General features: G+C 42.3%; 2 protein-coding genes across 2 annotated transcripts in view; one reads left to right on the top strand and one right to left on the bottom strand.

The window, feature by feature from the left end:
* Positions 1 to 9428, top strand: part of necab2 (N-terminal EF-hand calcium binding protein 2) — a 49079-nt gene extending 39651 nt beyond the window's left edge. The window contains exons 9-12 of the mRNA XM_029253541.1: positions 2262 to 2374; positions 6295 to 6372; positions 7660 to 7751; positions 8316 to 9428. Coding sequence (XP_029109374.1) covers positions 2262 to 2374; positions 6295 to 6372; positions 7660 to 7751; positions 8316 to 8344 — 312 coding nt within the window. The 3' untranslated portion in view covers positions 8345 to 9428. The remainder of the gene's footprint in view (positions 1 to 2261; positions 2375 to 6294; positions 6373 to 7659; positions 7752 to 8315) is intronic.
* A 524-nt stretch (positions 9429 to 9952) lies between these two features.
* slc38a8a (solute carrier family 38 member 8a) lies at positions 9953 to 21013 on the bottom strand. The gene is made up of 10 exons (XM_018726610.1): positions 20825 to 21013; positions 19882 to 20080; positions 18340 to 18496; positions 17971 to 18075; positions 15292 to 15349; positions 14012 to 14126; positions 13147 to 13294; positions 12752 to 12951; positions 12040 to 12091; positions 9953 to 10055 (listed from the first exon to the last, which is right to left on the bottom strand). Exons 1-10 carry the CDS (start codon positions 21011 to 21013, stop codon positions 9953 to 9955), a joined length of 1326 nt encoding a protein of 441 aa, XP_018582126.1.
* Positions 21014 to 24746: the final 3733 nt, after the last annotated feature.

Raw genomic sequence — 24746 nt, 5'->3', positions numbered from 1 at the left:
GGAGGAAACCCCTGCAGACATGGATAGAAAATGCAAACTTCACACAGAGTGAGCAGGGATGGAACCCATGTCCTCTCACACCACACAGGCCCTGTGAGACAGCAACGCTACTCACTGTGCCACTGTGCTCCCTCTAACAATAGATATACTTATATGAAGTCACCAACATTGAATGGGAGGTTGTGGAGATTGCATTTTCTGTTTTCAGTGATTTTAAGCTTGTTTTAATTTAAAGTTCATAAAAATGTGTTACATGGCAATGTAGTGGCATCATGTCCCAAGTGTACCCTGGATTGCACCCTGTGCTTCTGGTATACAACAGACCGCTGCAATCCTGCTTTGGACAAGGAGTTTTCAAAATTGGATGGAGGGATTGAAGTGTTTTTATTATGGCTTTGTCTGAGGTCTTTACAATAACTAACCCATAAGTAAGTGGAGGCACCTGTGTTTTATTCCACTTTTATTGATTGCAATTTAGAGGTTAAAGTGACTTAGTTTTGAACGAACTGAGTTACGAACAGACTTCAGTTGTGCTTCATAAGCATGCACAATTCTAACAGACTCTGCTCAGGAGAAAAGAATATACCCATTACTGCAGTGGGGGTTACACTGGTAGATGGGTTCTTGTAGAGGAGTCATTTCAGAATACAAGCATTGTGTATTATTAGAGCCCTTAGAAACCACTGTGGAGGATCTGTGAGTGAACGGGAAGAAAAGGGAGGAAGATATTGCTGCCTTGCTTCTTTGCTGTGTACTTCTACTCTCCTTGGAGATTAATATTTGTCACTGTATGTACTTGGGTGTTGCCCTTTAGTCATGATTCCATGTAAAAATGTGATAAGTATGACTAAAGCTTATAAAAAGCTGGATTTGTGTATTTCAATGATAAAGCAACATGCTAAAGAGAAACAGAGTGGAGATGGTGAATGTGGGGAAAGCAGGGTTGTGGGGTTTCTCAGAGGAGGTTTGGGGGAGAACTGGGGAAGGAAGTTGGTTTTCCCAGTTTCCATGGTAACTGTAAAATGGGGTTGTCAAGGATTACCTCCCCATCCTGTGTTCCCTGTGCCCTGGAGGACAGTACACGTACAAAAACATACGCACACACAAACAAGATTATTGTAGCCCTGTGAATAAGAGTGCTATAATAATCCTGTTCTCATACTTAAAGCAATTTAGTGTCAGATGGACCTTCATGTGGAGGCTCACAGCATTTACACATAATGTTCAATCTGTGCCAAGCTTCAAAGCTTTAACTGCCGTAACAATCCATGTAAGGGGCAGATAAAAGTGCATAAAATAATATTTGATTAGTAATTATATAGATTTGGCTGACTGGGTCTTGGCATGGATCACTGATGATAAATAGTCATGTATCTCTGCTACATATCATATCATCCACCGTGGAGAATTGTGTTGTGTAATGTAATGTTTCTGACCTACTAGGGTTTATTATCTGGTTTTCTTCTCTATAATCCCCCTTCCTGCATATCTGAAATGCACTGTCAAAGAGTGAGGTGTCTAATGCTTTCAATTAGCTTGTATCACCCTCTTTTGCCAAAGAGCAGAATCAAAGAAGCCTTGACATTTTGTAATGGTTTACCGGTAATGTGATAACAGTACTGCATTACAGTACAATACAGCTGGGTCTTATGTTGACTTCCTGTTCATAGTGACTGACTGAGATGGTCCTGGTGCAGCACAGGAAGGTGCGGGGTTATCCCTGTAAAACTGCCAAATGCCGTCTATATTATTCATCTGGGGTTAATAACCCTAACCCACAAGACACAAACCAGGCACATACATAAGTAGAGAGATGCTTAGATTGTAATGCAGAGAAGCAAATATAATAATGTATAATAACATGCTACGCAGAGCTTGGCGGAGGGGGGTTGTCGTGTTGTGCCGAGCCAAACGCATGGAAGCTGCTGCAGCTTCGATCTGAATTTACAACGCAGCGCTTCTGACATCCTGACGGAACCGAACGCTTGAAACAAACCAAAGAGACTGACTCGCCCTCACACTACACAACATGCAGAAGGTTTTAAAAAAAGGACATTTCTTTGCAGATGCATTGTGGGGGTTTGGGGGTGAGGGTGAGGTCCTTCGGGAAAAAGGGGGAAAGACACCCCCCTCAAATTAGACTAGGGGAAAAAGGTAGGGAGATGATGTGTGAAGGTAAGTGTGGAACTGGATATCGACCCACCGTGAATCAGTTACCACTGATGATGCTGCTCCGTGATCAGTTGTCTCTCCCTTTCCAGTCCCTCTACCTGATCCGTCAGGAGATGGCCGTTTCCCAGAAGCACCTGGGGGAGTTCTGCGAGGCCCTCAAGCAGTATCTGAAGAACGTCTCTGCCCAGCAGGACTGCTTCCAGTGAGCAGATATTTCTTGTTTGTTTGAGCCAATATTCGATCTTTGAGCCTTTGACTACTGCACACACACACACACACACACACACACACACAATGCCATTCAGCACACAATTTCTGGTTTACTATCAATTTACCCCCTCTTCCACTTCCTCTCCTTTCAGTATGTGAACATACAGTATTTATTCACTGTGTATATGTTTATATTTGTATACATAATATGTACACTTTTGTGTAATTTAAATATATACACATAATTTATATATTTAAGATTTCATTTACCATTTGACACCTTGCTTTCAGTGTGTGCGGAAGTTTTTTATTTATTGCACGTTGTACCGTATTAAGTGTTCCTGTGTAGTATTGTCTTTGGAAAAACTGGACTTACTATGCAGAAATAAGGAATAATGCATAAGTAAGTAGCAGTGGAGGGGCGGCGCGGTGGAGCAGTGGGTTGGACTGGGTGGGTCCTGCTCTCCAGTGGGTCTGGGGTTCTAGTCCTCCTTGGGGTGCCTTGCGACGGACTGGCGTCCCATCTTGGGTGTGTCCCCTCCCCCTCCGGTCTTACGCCCTCTGTTTCTGGGTTGTGCTCCGGCTCCTCGTGACCCTGTATGGGACAAGCGGTTCAGACAGTGTGTGTGTGTGTGTGTGTGTGTGTGTGTGTGTGTGTGTGTGTGTGTGTGTGTGTGTGTGTGTGTGTGTGTAAGTAACGATGGTGGGGTTTTCCACAGCTGATTATACATCTGAATGAGTGTGGCTGAATGAGCTTGTTAACAAACTCTGACCTTGGTGGAGTGAGAGGGAGAACAGCTGACATTCTATGGAGGAGAATCAGAGGGTCCAGTTGGGCAAGGGGTTCCGTTTGAAAGGTACGAGGGGTGCAGGCGCTCATTTCCGGGACTGCTGTCACTGGGTATATAAATGTCAGCATGAGAGGCTCTTAGAAAGCCGGTGACAGATAAAACAGGCTCAACAAACAGGGAGAAATGTCAGCTGCTATAACGGTGAGGCTCAGGCTCTTATGAGAAGAACAACAAATGAGCGGTTCTTCTGTTACTCCAATGCGGACCACCGGGGTTTTAAGGGGGACAAACGCGCAGGCCATCCAGTTACACAATCCATCCTGGAGCGAAGCCTTGCTTCGAGCCCGGCCTTGTTAGCAGCACTTAGCGGGAGCATCCCAGAGTGTGATATGGCGTATCGCTCATCAGCGAGATCCGCGGAGGACCTGCTCAGCGTGCGCTGCGCAAACGGTCGTCTTCCCTCTCTGCTCTGTGTCCGTTGGCATTTGCGTCAGTGACGGTCATTACCAGCGGTGACAGGGCAGCTCGGCAGCTCAAAACTGCGGCAGGGCGACGGTGACATGATTTGGTCGAAAATGGTAAAGACAATTTCGAAGCGCACGCACACACGGACACACTCACATATGCGGAGTGTTAAATCACTTCAAAGTTCACTGATTTGATTGCGGTCCCACTCTTCCCATGATTTTGCTGATGAAATAATAGCAATGTAGGTGTTTTGATGGCAGTGCTCAAAAAAATCTATAAACGGCTTCATATAACACATAACTGAGAGGACTTTCTCATCAGTATCCTCTGGTGTGACAGATGGTAATGAAACATTTACATTTACTTGAAGTGGTTGTAGTGATACTGCGTGGCTCTCAAATGCACGCGTTACTTGCGAAATCTGTGAAAACAGCGTCATCTAGTGGCGGCTCTGTAGGATTATTAATTTACGCTTGCATTTTTTGCTATTTCTTACGTTTCCTTACATAATGCAAACCAAAGCCCAAAATTCAATCAAAGGCACAGAGAGGGGCTTTATGCTTTTTAATCTGAAATCAAGTTTGGGGTTGATCTTCCAAATCAGTGCGGTGCACTTCATGCGCATTTGATCATTTCTGCATGAAAACTGAGCAATTAGGTACCGCTGTTGATTTGAATAGATAATTTCCATAAATCAGAGATTCTTAAATTCCAGATGAGAATTCCTGTCTCCTTCTGCGAGTCTATTTGGCAAAATCATATGAATATAAATATCAAAGCAATAAATACTGCAATGGAATAAGTCTTATAAACTTTATTTTTTCATGTAACAACCATGCTTAACAGCTTCGAAGAGACACATTTACCCCTTATCAAAACCTCACATGCAATTACTAATGATTGCAACACTCAAGCAAAAACTGAACAAAACAGGATCATGTTTATGTTCTGCCGCTACACCAGACTGTAGTGTAATGTAAAATTATGCTTTGTAATTATTTTTTAATAAGGTCTGAGGTGTCGTAATGTGCGACTTTGACTTCACTGAACTGCGCAGCATTCAGACTTATCTGTCTGTAGTTGAATATTCGTTTCCATAAACATAATGTCAACATTAATTTAAAAATGTCAGTTTCACATGTTTTTAACCTTTTTTGAGATGAAACCACTAGCCTCACGGCCAGCCTCATGATTTATAGTTAATCTCCTAAACTTACTTCTCACTATTTGCTGCAACCATGTAGTCAAGCCCATTTAATTAAGGAGATGGGCAATAGCAAAGAATTAACTAACTAGCTAGACATGTGCCTTTCTAACAGACATGTCATTAAAGGAAGTAAATAATGTAGTGTGAGCTTTCTCTGTATCCTTAAAGCCTTATGCTTTTCTCCTGGAAAGTGACTCATGGTTCCTTGCCATGAAGGAAAACGATTATTAAAACATTTCCAAATAAAGATCATTGTAGATGCTCCTCATTATTTCTTAAGGTTCCAATAAAGCCCACATTAAAATAATTAATCTTTATATTTATGTTTCATAGAGAGTCCTATGAAGCAATAGCCAAAGGGGTGCCTGGTGTGACAGATTTGATGATGTTTGCAGTGCCCACAGTCTGTAGGAAGGTACACTTTCAGTGTCAGGGATGAAACATGAATCTAATGTGTAGAAGGAAAGTGCAGTCGGCACATAAATCAGTGCTACAGTTCATCTATAGTGACATACCATTTACAAAGTGATGGCCCAGCTCTGGGTCCCAGGTCAGACTTTAACAAATGTTCCTTTTAGGTTATTAATCACTATGGAGGCTACATAATGGGACAGCAGGTGGCATAGTGCTTAAAACCTCAGAACTCAAAGCACCAAGGTTTGAATTTATATTTATTCATTTGGCTGAGGGTTTTCTCCAAAACAACTGACAATGTTAAAGCTGTAATTATCACAAGCTTACAATTATCTACAGCTAGGTAATTTTTTACTTGAGCAATGTAGGGTAAGTACTTTGCTCAAGGGTACTACACCCAGAGGCAGGGATCAAACCTACAACCTTTAGAGCTAAAGGTAGTAGCTCAAACCACTATGCTACCAGCTGTCTGGCTCTGCTTGTTGTACCCTTGATCAAGATGTTTACCTTAAACTGAGGTAGTAAAAAATACCCAGCTGTTTAAATGGGTAAATAATTTCAAGTAACACTATTAGTCACTTTAGCGAAAAGTGATACTCTAAATGGATATGACAATTGTTTCAATTTCTTGAATTGTTCACTTTAAAAATGTAAAATTTTTTTGCGTTGTAAATCATTTACTTAATAGAATCCAAAAGAACAGGCTACTTTAAAAACGTTTGAATTCGGTAAAGTGAAAAATAAAGCGTAGTTAAAAACCAAATACGCTGAGGACTAGTGAAACTGGTGTTGAAAATTGCTGGTGATCAAGTACATCCATCGCATTAACATGCTGTCAACATGTGTGTATTGCAGAGGTTTAACAATTAACTGTTGTAATCATTGATTCATCATCTGTCCCGAAGACACACGGGCCAGAATGTGTCGTGTACTTTCGACATTCGTTACACTGCTAGTGCTGCACACATTTCCCCTGGACCTCAGATGAGGAGCCATGAGTTTATTATGTTCTCCCCTTCCCTCTCAATCTAGCGTGACTGCAGTGAGGCTTCCGGACGGCGTCTCCTTCGTAGTCTATGAATTCTGGGAAGGAGAAGAGGAGTGGAAACGGTAAGGCCGAAAGCAGTTTTCCAATCTGTGCATCACACTGCACCTTCACGTCCGGTGACCTGTGGTGCTCAGCCTTCATCTCCTTCCGAACGGCTCTTGTCTGGCTGAAGAGCAACAGCATTAGTCATTGCCCACTTCTGCAAACATGAGTAATTTGTCCAATGGCACGTGTCTGGCTTGTGCGCCCAGCAGCGCTCGTGCGATGATAAATTGGCACGATAAAAGCCCTGTTACCTTGGGTTCTCTCCCTAGTGCTATCTCATGCTTTATGGCAGCTTGTGGCACTCATTATAAACAGGAGAGACTTGCTTGCTCTTGTTTATGTTGCTAGAATGCAGTGGCAGCAGTCTAACAACAACCAAAGGAAAATTTAGCGCCTCCCGTTATTGAAACTTTGGCTCTTCTCTGCTGTGAGTACAGTAGATCCTTCACAATCACAGGGGAGCATTACATTTCCGCAAATAGCTCCCGTTACCCCATGGACACATTAAATGTTTTTAAAAAATTGCAACTGTAAACCAACCAATATTTAATTTCTGCATTTATCTCTACAATAGAAGAAAAAAGTTAAATAATGAAAAAAGAAAATTCATTGTTCTTGCTTTTGTTCCAAAAGCCAGACATAGAACGGCAAACTTCTTTCAAAAACTTCTTTTCTGGGGCCATTTTCAAGAAGAATAACTGAGAAGACTCACTGTAATAAACTATATCAACAAAGGAGCCATTAGAGGATCACAATTTTTTTTGTCATCTTGCAGGAAGAAACTGTTTAAAAACATCTTTAAAAATCCACAAACATGAAGTTCTGAGTGTATATCCAAGAGGCCTAAATTATTCAGTCCTGTTCCAGTTTGCTCTTCTATAGCTGCATAAATGCACAAAAAGGGTCAACGGTCTGGTCTCGTGTGAATTTCATGCAGGCCGTGGGTTTTGTCTCTGTTTGTAATTTCCATCAGGCGCACCTGAGGACTCCGTATCGTCTCCCACTGACAGTCAGTATACACCGTGCTCTCTCTCTCTGCAGATGTGCCCTGTGTGAATTCTTATTGATACGGAACTTATGGAGGTACAGCACTGGTACTGCTGGGAGATGGATGAACCCATAATGCAATTTGTGGCTGATCTAGCACTGCTTCTCCCTGCGAATTCTTCACTTGCACAGTGGGAGTCCCTGGGTCACACAGATTCCACTGTAGGAGGGCTGGCCAGTCGTGATAGATGCCATAACTGTGTTTGCTCAGTAGGGTGTACGTTGTGGTGATCGCTTCTCCTCCATCACTCTACCAGACACCTGCAGACGGCGGCTTGTAAGGCCTTTCAGCACGTCAAGGTGGACACCCTGTGCCAGCCGGAGGCCGTCTCAGCTGTTGCTGTGCCAGGTGGGTGACCCATGGGCATCGCTCCTCCGCCCACACGGAGTATCCTCAGGTGGGGTGGAACAAATGCGTGGACGTATGCAGCTGTGGTTTAGAGATCTTTAATACGGCATTACAAATGTGTCCATTTAGTTGACACTTTTCTCCAAAGCACCTTCAAATGTTAAGCTACTCGCAGTTGTTTACCCATTTATTCAGCAGGGTAGTTGTTTTTTTTTTAACTATCATTTTAGAGAAGGGACCCTGCTCAAAAATACTGCAGCAGACAGGAGGATTCAAACCTGGGTGCTGAAGCGCAAGGTGGCAGCTCGATCCACTATGCCACCTGCTGCCCCCTATAACAATCATATTTTAAGCCTAAAGCAAAACAGAACTCTTAAGTATGTGGCAGAAAATTAATTTGATAAATCTGAGGTTGTAATGTCTCAGCCTGTAGTGTCCGATTTGCATTATGATTTATTGTGTGTCAGAGTAAGTGAGCCACAGATGGGCATGAATAGAATCAATTAACACTGTCATGAACACTGACACCAACACACATCTGATGTGGGTCTCCCCCCTTGGCAGCTGCCTGGTGTACCCTCAACAGAGACTGATGTGGTTGACGCCTCCTGGCATGTGACCCGCCCCAAGCGGAGTCCTTCAGGCACCCCTCTCCAGCATCCCTTCCTCCTCCTCCTCCTCCTCCTCCTCCTGTCCCTCTCTCTGCCTCCTATAGTGACTTAGATGTGGCAGTTAGGCACTTCTCCGAGGTAAAGTACAGGGAAAGAGGACTATGTGTTTCTGTCCAAAGTAAAGGATAACAAAAATGTGTACAAGTTGGCAGTAAAATGATGGCCTAACCTCCCACTTCTACCCTCCCCATCAAGCAAGGGGGTCCTCTATATGACCCTTTGCTTTTCTCCATGCCTCTCAACCGGCACGGTTTGGAAGCACAAAGTAGATGGAGTAAATGGTCATTTTAAAAGCAGGCAATGCTAAAAGTATTCATTAGAACTTTTAATACAATCAATATACACCTTAAAAATTCAGGACTGAAAAAAACATCCGCATCTTGTATTGTCAGCCTGGCATTAATATCAATTTTATTGTGCACAAGTCCCAGTGGCTTGAATCCACAATATTCTTTGTTTTTTGTGTGAACTAACTCTGGAAAGCAAAAAAAGGAAAAAAAAAAATAAAAATCTGCAACAGCTGCAAATAAGGACCGACTCTTTTGCAGATTTAGATCAGCATTTCCTGCTACGACTGGAGTGATATAAATAAGGGTTAAGGTCTTTTAATGGAAAGACATTAAATCGGTAACACTGGTTCCTTAATGGGTTGTGGGCAGTTACTCCATTTCCAGCAAATGACCCATCATTTACAAAGCAGTGTCTGCCATAGTGGTGATCTTTTTTTTTTTTTTTTTTGCTTTCCTTGACTTTAGCGTGCATGTTCTTCTGAACGTTCAGTAACTGGTTTGCTGTAGAATTTAGCTGTACTCCTTCAGGTGGGTGTTGTGCATTTCCTAACTATTTTATAATAAACCTCTTGGGACTGAAGAGCAAATAATGTGAAAAGTATAAAGAATGAAACTACTGTAGAAATTTATGGCATTATTTAAATACTAATTCTTATACTTCTGTAATGTTTCAGTACAATGGCTTTCTCTGAAAACTTGTGTATACAGACGAAGCAGGGATGCAAGTGTTGCCTTTAGTCAGATTCATTTAAATCCTAGATCATGTAGAGTGACTGTACTCAAAAATAATAAAATCAACTGAAATATTCTTCACCTTTGAATGCTGCACGCTTGTGCTTACTGGTTCTCTGAAGACTGATATAGAATAAGCCTTGAAAATTACATGAAACATACAGATTTTTAATCCATAATTCCCATTTATCTGAAATCCACAGATTTTACATTGTATTAATCATTTGAGCTGCATCATTACAAAAGCATGAAGTTACTTTTATCAAACACATTTTTGTAAACATCTTTTCCTTCAGTCAAGGTTTTGTAGTAAAACAAATTGGGAGTTAAAAACAAGATGAGTTACATTTTGCAAATTTAAAGTTTTGCACATATTTGGAAAACTTCTTTGCCGTTGCTGACTTTGACCTGCAGCACCTACACAGCATTCTGCTGTCCTGTATATTACCTGGGAAGGACTGGGAACTCCGCTCGGTAACTCATTTCTGTCTGATGGAAGAAGAAACGTTCAAAATTTGTTCAGGATGTCCATGATGGCAACGGTCGTGCTCTGTCCGAAGATGAACACCCCACACAGAAGGGTAACGACTCCCCACGTGGTCAGAGCCACTCTAAATGGAAAAAGAGGCAGAGAAGGGGAAAGAGAACAACCATGTCAGGTTCTTGTGTCCTTGATTCCTCAGTGTGACATATCAAGGCCAAGAAGTGAAGCAAAGACAAAAGGAGATGTTACATATAAGAAAGCACATGTTGAATATAATTGGCGAAATGCACGCTAAAACTTTATATTCTACATAATACTATTCTAACTATCCTTTTGTGACGTACAGACTTTCTTTAACGTTCCTCAGAATGTTAATCAGCATGTGAATATAGTCCTTGCCCAAGTTACACTGCCAGTTAATAACACATGTCCACTAATTGCACGACTCAGGGACATACCTGGTCATTCCGTGAACCTGACATACCCTGCATACCACAGTATTGATTAACATAAAATTAAAAAAAAAAACATATGTAAATACTTATTTTACAATAATTTTTTACAGATTTTCAAAGATACAAATATTTCCAAGTTTGTGTTTTCTTCAACAGTTGCATTTTGTAAAAATTGTTACTGAAAAAAAAAGTCCCCGTAGCTCCACTTTCCGCCACTAGGGGCAGCAAAACACTTAGAAAACAAACAAGCTGTGGATGGGGGGAATCAAGCAGTGTCCTTTTTCCAACCGATTTGTCAGCTATTTCAAGTTTATTATTCCTATATCCAGAAATTACAGAGTGAATAAACAGAGGTACATTTTTATTATTTACACTGTTTTGACTGCAAATTGAAATAAACCACATGCTGACAAAGTCCAATTTTGTCAGCTTACCAATTACCATGAGACACGCAGTAGGGATTTAAAGTGGAGCACTTAATACGTTCTCCCCACACAACACCGTCTCGTGTGTGTAACACAGCACTGAATACGAAGTTGTGGAGATGTTATTTTCAGTCATGTTAAAGTAGACCACTTTCATGTGCCTTTGTGTTAATGAACGGTAGTAAAATAAACTGGTGCCCCATCAATGGTGTATCCTGTCAACTGCAATTTTCAGTATTATATCTAGAGACAAAGGCTACATTGCAAAAGCTGTAGATGAAAATAGATGAAGTTCTATAACAAACTTGCAATGCATTTTAGCTTTAGCTCATGTTTTAAACAGAGCCCCCATTGTCACGCCCACGTCCTCAACACAACCGCAAGCACCTGGTCACAGTAAACGCAGCCGGGTAAGAAGGGCACCAGTTCATCACTCCCTGACTGCAGAATATCATCGAGACAATTGTCCCCACCGCGCTCGTTCCTTGCCTGTCCTGCTTTCTACGTTTCCCTTCCTCGTCCTTCCTCGCCCATCTCCTTGTCTATGTATCCTGTCTCCCATGGCTACTATCATTGCTCGTCAGTCCAACCACGTCTCTGGATCATCCTTGGAGCGATGTTCGCCCCTCGGTTTGGACCCCTTTGCATGTCCCAACTACGATCTTCACTTCGCCCCAAGAACTGCCATCTGAACAACCTCGCATCTGAGTCCACTCTCCCGCTCCCCGACGCACTGGTGTCACACCCATTTACCCTGTGTATACATTGAGGAATTAAGATATATTAAGCTTTTATTGATTATAAGATGGGGGGTGCAGTGGTGCAGCAGGTTTGGCTGGGTCCCACTGTGTGGTAGGTCTGAGGTTCGATTCTTGCTTGGGGTGCCTTGCGGCAGACTGGCGATCCATCCTGGGCGTGTCCCCTCCCCCTCCAGCCTCACGCCCTGTGTTGCTGGGTTAGGTTCCGGTTCGCCGCGACCCCACTAGGGACAAGTGGTTTCAGACAGTGTGTGTTTGTGTGTGTGTGTGTGTGTGTGTGTGTGTATATACATATGTATGCTCATTAAAGTGAACATGGTAGGGCACTTTTGTAAAAGTATGCCTTCATTGACCGCATATGATGTCAACCAGGCAATGACTGTATTGTATTTTCTGTGTAGTTTCTGTTTAGCCTTCATAGACACAGGTGCGATTCTAATCAAATTCCACACAAACCACACATTCTCCCTCACCTTGTCCTCGGAGACACAGACTCTGAGTGTGTAGAAAACATCAGGCAGAGGCCTGCAGGAAAAAAGGCAGTAAACAGACCTGAAGATTCATTAAGACAAAGAGCACATTACAGGTGACCTCCATTTACGACGGGGTTCTGTCCCGACAGCCTCATCAGAAGTTGCAAAATCACCTTATAGTGTATTACATGAACCTTAAGGATATACAGTATAATCATTTAACATGCACAAATGCTATGTTGTATAATGAATTTTACATTTTTCTTCTAATTTCATAAATAACTCATGTTAAAATAATTCTAATACAGAATAATATTAATAATATACAGATCAGTATTTGGATGCTGCATCATTATTTTCACTTTCATTTCTAAATCTGTTATTTGCAGCACCACCAGGACGCTCAGGTTTTTGCTTGCTAGTCAATAAGAAATATGGTGCCTTGCTATAGTACAGCCATAACTGTTATCATACAGCAGAGAAACAGCGGACTTACACGTCAGCGTAAGTCACATTTGTCATAACTCAAAAACTACCTGTACTCAAAACACCTTTGCTTACTAATTTTCTCGTTTTTCAATTAAATATTCTTATTTTATTGAAGCGATTTAGATTAATCGCTAAGGTTTCATTAATCTCTTCGGAACATTAAAACATGTAGAGTTAAAAGCAATGGTGTAACACCAAAATTGCACATGCATGAGCATCATACCTGGGAAGATAAAGATGAAGAAAGCACTGATGCCTCCGATGACACTAATGACCTCACTGATGTCAGGGACGAAGATGGCGATGAGGAGGGTGACGGCAATCCAGGTGAGCGTCAGCACCATGCGACTGCGGCTCTCAGACAGTGGCGTCACCAACGTACATTGCCATCGGCACCGCAGCAGCAGGTCCTGAATTACAGACCTACAAGTATGACAGTATGACAAAAAGCTGATTCTTGGGCAATATAACAGCAATTTGTCTGTATATTACAAAACATAGTACTATGTATTTAAATTTCTCTCACTTAAATTGCAAAAAAGTCAAGTACTGAGGGGACAGACTTGACTGCTCTCATCTCTTGTGGCTTCTCGTGTTTTCAGTATCAGCAGTTTTTACCTCCCCAGCAAAAGGGTGATGGGGTAGATTGTGATGATGGAAATTCCAAAGAGCAATCTGGCAATGATCATGGCAATGTCATCTCCAGGGTATGACATCAGGATGTCCGCGGCCACATCCTTTCCAAATGTGAGATACCCAAAAATCCCTGAAGAAAAAAGGGGGGGAGCAGGGGAACGTTCAAAGAGCCAGAAAGGGAAAATGGGTGCCGAAGCTGAGCATCATGCTGAAGGAAAGTAAATGTAAAATACAGGTAATCCCTGATTTCAACGTGTGCAACTTACCACAACTGTTCTTGCTATGTTATTTACAAGTCAATGGTGTATTACTATATATTTTAACATTAATAGGTTCAAATATAAATGTACACACACATTGTCTAAAACCACTTGTCCCAAGCGGGGCCGCGGTGAGCCTGAGCCTAACCCGGCAACACAGGGCGCAAGGCTGGAGGGGGAGGGGACACACCCAGGACGGGATGCCAGTCCATTGCAGGGCACCCCAGGTTGGACTCAACCCCAGACCCACCAGAAGGCAGGTCCAGGCCAAACTCGCCGCGCCACCGCTCCCCCCTCAATATAAATGTATTTTAAAATAAAACTCTTGTTACACAATGTAGCATTCATGCATGTTACACGTGTTTATATATCCTACAGTACAAAGAGGTTTATGACTTACAACAAGGTCGTCAGAGCAGAACCTTGCCATAAGTTGAGGACCCCTGTATTGTAAATAAAGGTCTCACTACTGCACAAAATGCCACTATAATGTGCTTGCAGATGGTTAGCAGTTCGCCTGTGGAAGCAAACATTCACCAGCAGCCTGTGCATGAAGGGTGTAGAGGACCAGCGCTGCCTGAGTTCACCTGTCAGGGAGTAGATGAGCAGGCAGAAGAACATGGACACGACGGAGACGAGCACCCAGTGCGAGAGCGTCTTGTTTTCCATGCTGCTGTAGATGGCGACGCTGGCCTCGTGACACTGATGTACAAAGGACGGGAGTAAGTGCCCTCGGTACTACGCCAACGAGAGCAAGGACTGCGGTCCTCAGTTGAGTCAGCTACAGTGCACAGCTTGCATAGTGTTCATCCACTGTGCCCCATCTCCACAACAGGAAATGTGCATATTTACTCAGAAACACTGACATTTCAGAGTACTCAGTAATGCTTTGCTAAATACGTATAGCCTGCAAAGCAATAAGCACTCAGTTAAAGAAACATTTAAATTATACCTAAATTCTGCTGCACACCGAAGGTGAAGTGCCTAAGTTAAGCAAGTGTATCTAGCAGTGTAAGTCACCTTGGTGAATAAGGTGTGTGGGCTGATAACACTACATAGTATCCATTGTAAGTCGCTTTGGAGAAAAGCATCTGCTAAGTGAAGAAATGTAAATGTAAGTCCTTAATATTGTCTTTATTCTCTCAATACAAAATTTGGCCACACATGCATCCAAGCAACTGGTGGGATGCAGAGATGCAAGACCACAACTGCAGCTGCATGCACAATAAATCCATCTGTAACCAACTCTCTTCTCCATCACACCTTTTCATGATCATCCTCCTTTTTCTCTTCCAATATGTTCTACCTCCATTCTCACATTGTTTCTGTCAGCTCTCCGGCAGCTGGAATTTGTGTGCACCGATTTTCAAAAGCAAAGGACAAAATATCTACTTTCGTTTCACATTTATTCATTTTAGCAGACGCTCTTTCTCCAAAGTGACATAGATCTCAGAATACAAAACGTGCATTTCATAAGAGATTAAACATGATTGTGGAAGCACTGTTAGCTTGTCCTGTACCACAATTTTTGCTGGCACACATTAAATAAGTAGCTGCATATAGAATTGACAGGAAAGACAGAGGTGATTCTGACAGATGGCGTGGTGCAAGTCTATGGATCGGTCAAGAGAACAGGAGAGAAGTGGATCTGAAACAAATGTTTTGAGATCCTTCTTGAACGTTGAAAGGGATTCAGCAGCTCTGAGGGAGAGAGGAAGTTCATTCCACCACAACAGAGTCAAAAGTGAGAACCTGCAGACTTTTGGTTTTGGACCCATCAACTGTGAGAGCACCAAGCAAGCAGAGAAGGAGCACAGCACTCTTGCTGTGGTGTAGGAGTGCAAGGAGCAGGTAGGTACCTACTGACCTGAAAGCCAAAACAGATGGTTGGTATGACACTAAACACTGTTGCCCAGGAATTTATGCTGAAAGGAAGGGGTGGGGGAAAATAAGATTGAATCAATGAAATTAGCATATGAACAGCGATAATCTACATTCAGGCCTGTCCTTTGGGAGGTCACACTTGCAGATACAGTGTCATTCGCACTGGAGCACTCGAGAAAGGAGTTCTAATGAATTCACACTCCCAGACAGTATAAACACAGCCAAGAGCCACAGAAAGATGGACTTTCAGCACCTAGAGGCCTGTCAGAAGTCTGCAGTGAGCCAGTAGCCACATGTGACATTCCCAATAGTTGGCAGCACTGAAAGCGGAGAAAATTGAGTAATGTATGCATGCTCTCTTGAATGTTTCCTGGCAACAAAAGCATAAAAGCCAAGAACAAATTGCTACATCAATGGGAAGTGTTACAGGAAAGTAAAAATGTTCATTTTGAAATCCACTTGAGCCCTAAAAATAACTTTTTAGTTTTAGAAAAAAACTATTATAAACTATTAGATTTTTCCACATCGTGGCACATAGATCCCTTGTAATGTCGTAATGGTAAAAGTAAATCTAACAGTCAGAACCTCACCTCAGTGACCAGATCACAGCAAAGTGAAAACTATATGCTGTATAAATTATATGCCTGGAAATTACTCGTCATGGTAAACAAATACAAGGCAGAATTTCTTCAGATGCTGTTGCACTGACTTAACAGCCCACATAACTCAAAAGAGCATAATAAAGCTTTGATGAATAGGGATAATTCATTGAGACCTGCAGTGAAATTCACACTGTGGACAGTCCCTGCAACAGCTCATGGAACATTAGTGTCCCCGCTCCACACTGTCACCAGACTATGAATCAGCGCATCACCACAAACAAGCTGTGCCGCAAAGAAGGGCCAGTCAGAGCTACTTGGGAGAACTTTTCCAAAGACTAATGACAGATACGTTGGATCATTTAGAACAGGGGTGTCTAACGCTCTAAACCAAGGCCTGCTTGCACACCACCATGTCACATAATGCAGCCCATGATGCAAGATCCTTTGTGAAATGAGTACCATTCCTACTACAAATCTTTCACATTCTATTGAATCCTGTGATGATACAAGCATACACCAACCCAAAATAATACTCAATAATTTTTCATTTTTAAACATTGAAGATTCAGTATGTCACTATGATTTTTACATTTACAGCCCTTAGGCCAGTTCACAATAATGACTATGGCCTATGATTGGACACCCCTGGTTTAGATTTTCTTATCCTTTCACTGTTATTACCAAAAGGTGTGCACTGTAACTATTATTTCTTTTTTAATATATTTATAAGCAAAGTATTAGGTTCTCATTCATTATATATACTCACCGGCCACTTTATGAGGTAGACCTTGCTAATACCGGGTTAGACCCCCTTTTGCTTCCAGAACTGCCTTAATTCTTCGTGGCATAGATTCAACAAGGTGCTTGAAACATTCCTCAGAGATTTTGGTCCATATTGACACGATAGCATCACGCAGTTGCTGCTGATTTGTCAGCTGCACATCCATGATGCGAATCTCCCTTTCCACCACATCCCAAAGGTGCTCTAATGGATTGAGATCTGGTGACTGTGGAGGCCATTTGAGTGTAGTGAACTCATTGCCATGTTCAAGAAACCAGTTTGAGTTATTTGAGCTTTGAGACATGGCACGTTATCCTGCCAGAAGTAGCCATCAGAAGATGGGTACACTGTGGTCATAAAGGGATGGTCATGGTCAGTAACAATACTCAGGTAGGCTGTGGTGTTTAAACGATGCTCACTTGGTACTAAGGAGCCCAAAGTGTGGCAAGAAAATATTCCCCACAGCATTACACCACCACCACCAGCCTGAACCGTTGATACAAGGCAGGATGGATCCATGCTTTCATGTTCTTTAAGCCAAATTCTGACCCTACCATCTGAATCTTGCAGCAGAAATCGAGACTCATCAGACTAGGCAACGTTTTTCCAATCTTCTATTGTCCAGTTTGGGTGAGTCCGTGTGAATTGTAGCCTCAGTTTCCTGCTCTTAGCTGTGAGGAGTGGCACCAGGTGTGGCCCTCTGCTGCTGTAGCCCATCTGCTTCAAGGTTCGACGTGTTGTGCATTCAGAGATGCTCTTCTGCATACCTCGGTTGTAGCAAGTGGTTATTTGAGTTTGCGTTGCCTTTCTATCAGCTCAAACCAGTCTGGCCATTCTCCTCTGACCTCTGGCATCAACAAGGCATTTTCACCCACAGAACTGCCGCTCACTGGATATTTTCTCTTATTCTGACCATTCTCTGTAAACCCTAGAGATGGTTGTGTGTGAAAATCCCAGTAGATCAGCAGTTTCTGAAATACTCAGACCAGCCCATCTGGCACATCAACCATGCCATGTTCAAAGTCACTTAAATCACCTTTCTTCCCCATTCTGAGGCTCAGTTTGAACTTCAGCAGATCGTCTTGACCGTGTCTACATGCCTAAATGCATTGAGATGCTGCCATGTGATTGGCTGATTAGATATTTGCGTTAACAAGTAGTTGAACAGGTCTACCTAATAAAGTGGCCGGTAAGTGTATATGTTGAACTGGGCTGCTTAAAGGTACAAGGTGCCCTGGAGGGGGTTATCACTACAGGAAGGTGGAGAATAGTCACTCACCTGCTGGAGTACAGAGGGGAGATTGCAACCACATGGTCTCCTTCTGTGTAGTACTTCACAATAACCGCAGCACTAAGGTATGTGGCAGCTAGAGTGCCCAGAACACTGGCAAAAGAACAGACAGGGGACAATGTCAACTGGGATCTCCACTGGAGTCCTCAAGTATGACTTCATACCCAGACTTTGACACATTTAAAACTTAATATAATACAGAATGGTAATAAGGCCTGGGGTTTGTCAGTCCATCCGCTGTGTCTGTTAATGTAATGAGTTAGCATTAAATAAAGATATCAACAAAAGTCAAACAGCAGATACATATTTATTAGTCATGAGGATGGTGGTGAATGCAGCCCTTTATCCCAGACTCACCTGCTGTACTTCTGGGTTCTGATCTCCTTTGGGATGGAGAGGGGAACAATGACGAGGAGACAAATGAGGAAGAGGGCAAAGCGCTGATCTGTGTACCAGTGGTGCGGCACTTCTGCTTCCGCAAAGCCCGTCATTGTTCCGTACAGAGAGTGGCCTACTGCAGCATACGGATGAGATACGTCCATCCATGAACATATTTTTATTAACTGTATATCCACCTCAGGCGCTACACTGGCTCCTCATTTCACCAATAACCAAATAGAAATATCCAAGGATACAAACTTCTAGCGTATAAACTATTGTCCCAAATGCTCCCAAAATATTTACAGCTCATGCTTGATATTTAGTGTCGGTGATCAGTAGCCAAGGGAAGAGTGGTGAGTGCCTTAATGGGATAAAGTGATCAATAATCAGTACTTAGTTGAATAGAATAAGAACAGGAATAGGAATCTGCGATATTCTGGTAATTTTTATGCAGCTACTTGTGTGATGAACGTCAGTGCATATGGTGAAGGAAACAAACTCACTGTACTTAAGAATCACACAGCTGCAGCTATGTCTCTTTCTCCTAAGGTAATCATGCACACATTGTATTTTCTATGAGATGTACATCGCTTTGGAGAAAAGCGTCTGCTGAATGAATAAATGTAATGTAATAAAAATTTGTAGGGCAATATTGTTCAGTCATTTGAAATTAGTTTTAATGTAACCCAAAGTTAATATAATAAATTTAATGTTTTTTAATCTGAAGATCTATATCCAGAATTTCCAGAATATAACAGAGGAATAAATCATGGGAAGTCTGTGTAATTAAGGCTCTTATTGATTATGACTTAATAGTAAAACTGACATTGAGTTTACAAACAAAATTAACTGTGAACGAACTTCTAGTCGAAATTGTTTTCAGAAGATGAGGAGTGTTGTTGTACGAGTTTGACTGCATGTAACTCATATTTAATTTTATAATGTATAATAATGAAATGGGTTCTCAACTTACAAACATATTTTATACTGCAAGTCTGGGAGGATGAAGCAGGAGGGCTCCCAGGAAAAAGGGAGGATGTTATGTATGAGTTATTTTCCACAAGAGAAGTTAAGCCCAGATTTAAAGGTGTCCAGCGTAGTTCTGATATTCTGGATGTATATTTGCCTTTTGTCCCCTCTCCCTCCGGCCTTGCGCCCTGTGTTACCGGGTAGGCTCCGGTTCCCCGCAACCCCGTATGGGACAAGCGGTTCTGAAAGTGTGTGTGTGTGTGTGTATTTGCCTTTTGTTTGAAAGGCAAGGCAAGAATTTGGTGAATTTGGCATGCTCGGTGGGAAAAAAAGAGGCTGAAACTTTTGTGGCTTAAGAATGCATGATTATTTTTTCCAAATCTGAATCAATGTTAATTAAGAGTTAATTTCATAAGAACTCAATTTACAAGCAGACTGAACAACAAATTACATGGCTCAAAACTAGTCAAGATATCCTGAATAAATGTCTAAGAACTATGCATAGTCATTATGAGGCGTGGGAGTGGGGTGGACTCAAGTCCAACTCACATTTCTCCAGCTGGTCCTGCACCACCACCAGGAAGGCAACGGAGATCATGAATAGGTTGAAGACAAAGCAGACCTCACAGAGCCATCCAATGGCACGTCCGCACACCTCTCGAACCACACCCTGGTACGTGCTCTGGCCGCTGATGAATGAGGCATGTCCAAGGATTACCAGCCCGCTGATCAGGAACACCAAGGAGACCTGGAGGGTTGGGTGGATAGAGCAGACAAGGAAGAAAAAACATGAAAATTATTCAGGGTCATTGGGATAAATCCAGTCCTCCGAAAGTAAGTACCTTAACACTGTAAGTCACTTTAGAGAAAAGCATCAGCTAAATGAATAAATGTAATGTGTATCAATGTTTTTTTAATTGTAAAATAATCTTATTGTGCTATAGGGAGATATAAAGGCATCAGTGGGCCTGCTGTGGTTTTCAGCCAATTTCATGATGAAAAACTGATACTAATTTAGACTGAAGTCCAGTTCACGAGGAAAACAGTTCAACACTAAAGTGAACAGTGAAAAAGGTATACGTTTCAACAATAAGGGTCGCTAAAAGATGTAAACATGATTGACTGAAGTGTTTAATTTTCTTGTGCTTGAAAAATAAACATTATGATCTGCATGATAATTCAAAGGAAATCAGGAATGCCCAGACCCTTCTGAAACTAGATAGCTATGAAATGTGCTACATAATCATAGCTATGAAATATTGTAACTTTTGACCTTGTGCCCTTGTTTTATGTATGTGAACATATTTACAAATTTCTCAGCGTACTGTCTGATTGTGTGAGCCTGTACTGTTCATGAAGCTAGTAATTAAATCTTAACACAGTACAATGTGGGAACTCAATGTATCCACACCCAGACGTCCCAAACAGGATGAATTTTTCATTTCCCAGAGTATTTCTAAGACCCTCATTTGCCTTCACAAAGTCCACTTACCATTTCCACGACAATGGCTGCACTCACACCTCCAGCTTTGTGGAAAGCCCAAGGGAAGTTGAGGAGTCCCGCACCAAGCGCAGACTTAAGCATGATGAAGACAGCCCCAGACGAGCTCAGGCGAGCTGCTCGAGGGGCCCCTTGGTGGGCCAGCAGGTCCATGGTCTCCTTCTCCATCTTCTTCTCCATGTCCACGTCCTCGGTGCTCCCAGCGACACCTCTACTCCCTGAGCTTCTGCTTCACTGAACATGTCTTCTGACACAGGCTTGGAGGGCTGCTGCTGGAGGTGTCGCCTTTGTTTCCACACCAATCAAAACTGCTTTTCCTTCTCCAAGAAAAGAAAACCTTTGTTAAAAAATAAAATAAAATAATAATAATGCTTTATAAAGAAAACAAAAAATCCACCTGTTTTGCCAGCCACACAGGCTGGTAAACATCACTTCAATGGATGTGCTCTTTATGGAGCTGATGGTTCCAAGGTCAGCAGCAAAGAGGACTAATCTGGTTTGCTTCTAAATATGATGATGTGATGAAGACAAGTCAGAGAGCAGACAAAATTCTGTAACAAGTGCACACACACAGGCTGAAGCTGTTTGTTCTGAGCAGGGTTGCAGTGAACCGGAGCCTAACCTGGCAATGCAGGGCGTAGGGTTGAGGGGGGAGGGGACACACCCAGGACGGGATGTCAGTCCATCGCAGGGCACCCCAAGCAAGACTCGAACCCCAGATCCACCAAAGAACAGGACCTGGCCAAACCCATTGCACCACCGCACCCCCCCATAACAAATGTTCCCTTTCAAATGAAAGCAGAAAGTAACTGGGATCAAATGTCAGATTTTTGCACCAGTTCCACGTGAAAAAAAAGTCACAACCTCCGATTCGAGCTCATAGCCTAAATAAAGAAAAAAGACAAAGTAATAAAAGTGTCCAGTGATATGTGGAGAAACCATTGAGGCAACAAAAACTGAAAGTGGAATTTACAAAGAGATTTTTGACATTTAAATTTCACATAGAAGTAGCCTATTGAGAGCTATTACCACTTTTTATTGTTTACTTAGCCAACAACTTTTTCCAAGGCAATTTACAAAATTATCAACATGACAGTGATTTACCAATTTATGCAGAAGGAAATTCCTATTGGACTAATTCAGGGTAAACACCTCGATCACAGGTACTACAGCAAGATTGGAACTCAAACCAGGGGCCTTCAGATTAAAGGGAAACAGCTCTAGCTACTATGCCATCTGCTGCAAGTTGTTCAGTACGATTATCTAGTTTGATCAGTGGTGCATCATTGTGGTCAGTGGCTCTCCTAAAGCAGTAAGAGAAGAGTTATCATTTGACAGGAGAGTGGTACCCAACTCACCTACATGCTAGTAGATACATGGAGCTCTGCAAGGTCCTGGCATGTATTTCAGACCAACGTGTTGACTGCAACTCCCATGAGTACAGAAGGGAGTGGGGTTCAACAGATCCCGATGAGTTGGCTTACTGTCACCTCCGCAGATGTCAAGGGGAAATCACCGGATTTTACTCAAGACCTGAATGTGGCGGGAGGAAACTGGGAACAAAGCTGGGAACCTTTCAGGAAAAGAGGGCATATGACCTCACTTAGGACGAAATTTTAAAATCCATTTAGTCCCATATACTGGTCACAGGGTCAGTTCCCATGTTCAGCAGATAATTAACACGCATTGGGAGCTGCCATCCGAGAGGAACCTGTGACATTTTCACAGGCAGATCTCTCCCATTAAAAGTGGATCAGTGGGGTTTAGAGGGACGGCCGGGCCGTCACCACCCTTTAATGGAATTAGTCCACTTGGCGGCACAGTAACATGTTGGGGGGAGGGAAGCGTGGAAGAGGAGGTGAAATAGATGGATCCAGAATGAGATCCAAGATCTGGGATTATGCCAGGCAATGAATGGCAGTGTAACAGGGGGAACAGCCCAACAGACTCTTTCACGGGCCTATCGTATGCTTTCACGTTTATTAACATTAATATCACAAATAGAATGGTTTTTTTTTCCTTAAACGTTCCAAACTGGTATGGACTAATCCTTCAAGAATCAGTAAAAATTTCCCAGCGCATAAACAAGTACATTGTACGTAATTGTACATCGATTAGAGAAAAGCATCTAATAAATGAGTACATGAAAGTGTAATGTAATATTTATCACCTGCTGTCTGTCTAATATCCCAGTGTTCTGAAAAAGACCCAGCGCTCAAAACTCATGAGAGCTGTAGATGTTCCTTCAGCAGTTTCCTTTTCATGAATCATGTAGAGTCAAAGTCATCAAGATGATCTGGAGTAAAATCCAGACTACCCGGAGTATAAAGCATCACACGCACACACACATACACACACTAAAGGCAGTTTAGCCACCACTTCACCGGAAAAGCACTGCTTTGGTCTATAGCAGGAATCTTGCTAGACAACACATGTGGACATGAGAACTAATTACCAAAACAACTTGAGAAAAGTTCACTAAAATACTGGGCTAATATGTTGCACTTATTTTTTTCTTTTTAAAATCAATTTGCAGTGGTTGTTGTAACATTTGAGTCACTCACATTTTTTCCTTTATTACTTGTGGATCCAGGTTGCCCATTCTTACAGATTATATACTGCACCTGGGACCAGCTCATTAAAAGGACAGCAGCTAGTAGGTGCAGTTTATCAGTCTCTGAAACACTGTTTTTTTGTTCCTGAGAGTATAAAGGATGGCAGGTTTGAAGGCTTTAGTTGGGCCATAGTGTGCTGTACTAAAATCTTAACTTTAGTTCAAACACTGGTCGGTCAGTCTTATTCGTTTCTGTTGATCCCTTGTTGCCATTGCTGTTTTTGTTTGCTCTAAGAGATTGTTTGTCGTTGTGTATTTGGCTACAATGAGAGGGATGAATAAACGGGGTGGCACAGTGAGTAGTGCTGCTGTCCCACAGCGCTTGGGTGCTGTGAGAGGATGTGGGTTTGATCCCTGCTCAGTCTGTGTGGAGTTTGCATGTTCTCCCCCTGTCTGTGTGGGTTTCCTCTGGGTGCTCTGGTTTCCTCCCACAGTCCAAAGACATGCTGTTCAGGTTCCCCATAGTGTGTGAGTGACACAGAGAGAGTGTGTTCCATTGATGTATGGATGAGTGACCCAGTGTAAGTAGTGTATCCAACAGTGTAAGTTACCTTGGTGAATAAGGTGTGTGGGCTAGTAACACTACATAGAGTTCATTGGAAGTGACTTTGGACAAAAGTGTCTGCTACATAAATGTAAACAAAATTCCAAAGCTGCCCACCACAACTTCCTGCCTGGCCACACCCCAAACCTCGTACCCACCTGAGTGCTGCAATAGGGTATAGCAGCATCAAATGTCCCATTAAAAAAAAATCCTTGTATTATCAATCCACTGAGATTTCAGTCTATGTTTCTGAGCATTCTGAAAACTGACTAGGTGTTGAGTCGGGTCTCCGTCCACACCCCAGCTAGTCCATAAAAATGAATAATAACAATGTCGCATCATATCAGCATGTTGAAACTTGACCTCTAGCTGAATGGGATAGTTCTCTCTGTTGTCTTTCTTATTTTTCTCAGAATAGCACCTTATGCACTTGTGCAATTTTCTTTGAGACTAATGAAATTCAGGTTTCAAGTTTCTTGTCATAGATACAAGCATCATGTACATGTATCATGAAAATCTTCCTGAATGCTTCTCCACAGACTATGGACAAAGACAATAGAAATACTGCACAAACAAAACAATGACAACAACAGTGAGTAGTGCAACAGCAATAGCAATAAATAATGGTAACAGTAGTAACAATAATGCCAGCTGACAGTCAGAGAACTTAGAACGAGAGAATGAGAATGAGAATGCTTAAAGTGGCAGTGTAATTTACCAATGTGCTTGCAAGGACCAGTCCAACTCTAGTTACT

This window comes from Scleropages formosus, chromosome 7 (assembly GCF_900964775.1).
Source record: "Scleropages formosus chromosome 7, fSclFor1.1, whole genome shotgun sequence".
NCBI lineage: Eukaryota > Metazoa > Chordata > Actinopteri > Osteoglossiformes > Osteoglossidae > Scleropages > Scleropages formosus.
This window is presented reverse-complemented; position numbering and strand designations above follow the sequence as displayed.

What these genes read in the sequence shown, in the direction of transcription:
- slc38a8a (XM_018726610.1), bottom strand. Translation starts at nt 21,013, where the DNA reads ATGGAGAAGAAGATGGAGAAGGAGACCATGGACCTGCTGGCCCACCAA. An exon ending in CCATCTGTTTTGGCTTTCAG is followed by an intron (nt 14,127 to 15,291) that starts GTCAGTAGGTAC and finishes TTTGTACATCAG; the next exon opens with TGTCACGAGGCCAGCGTCGC. An exon ending in TCTGTGTCTCCGAGGACAAG is followed by an intron (nt 10,056 to 12,039) that starts GTGAGGGAGAAT and finishes TTTTCCATTTAG; the next exon opens with AGTGGCTCTGACCACGTGGG.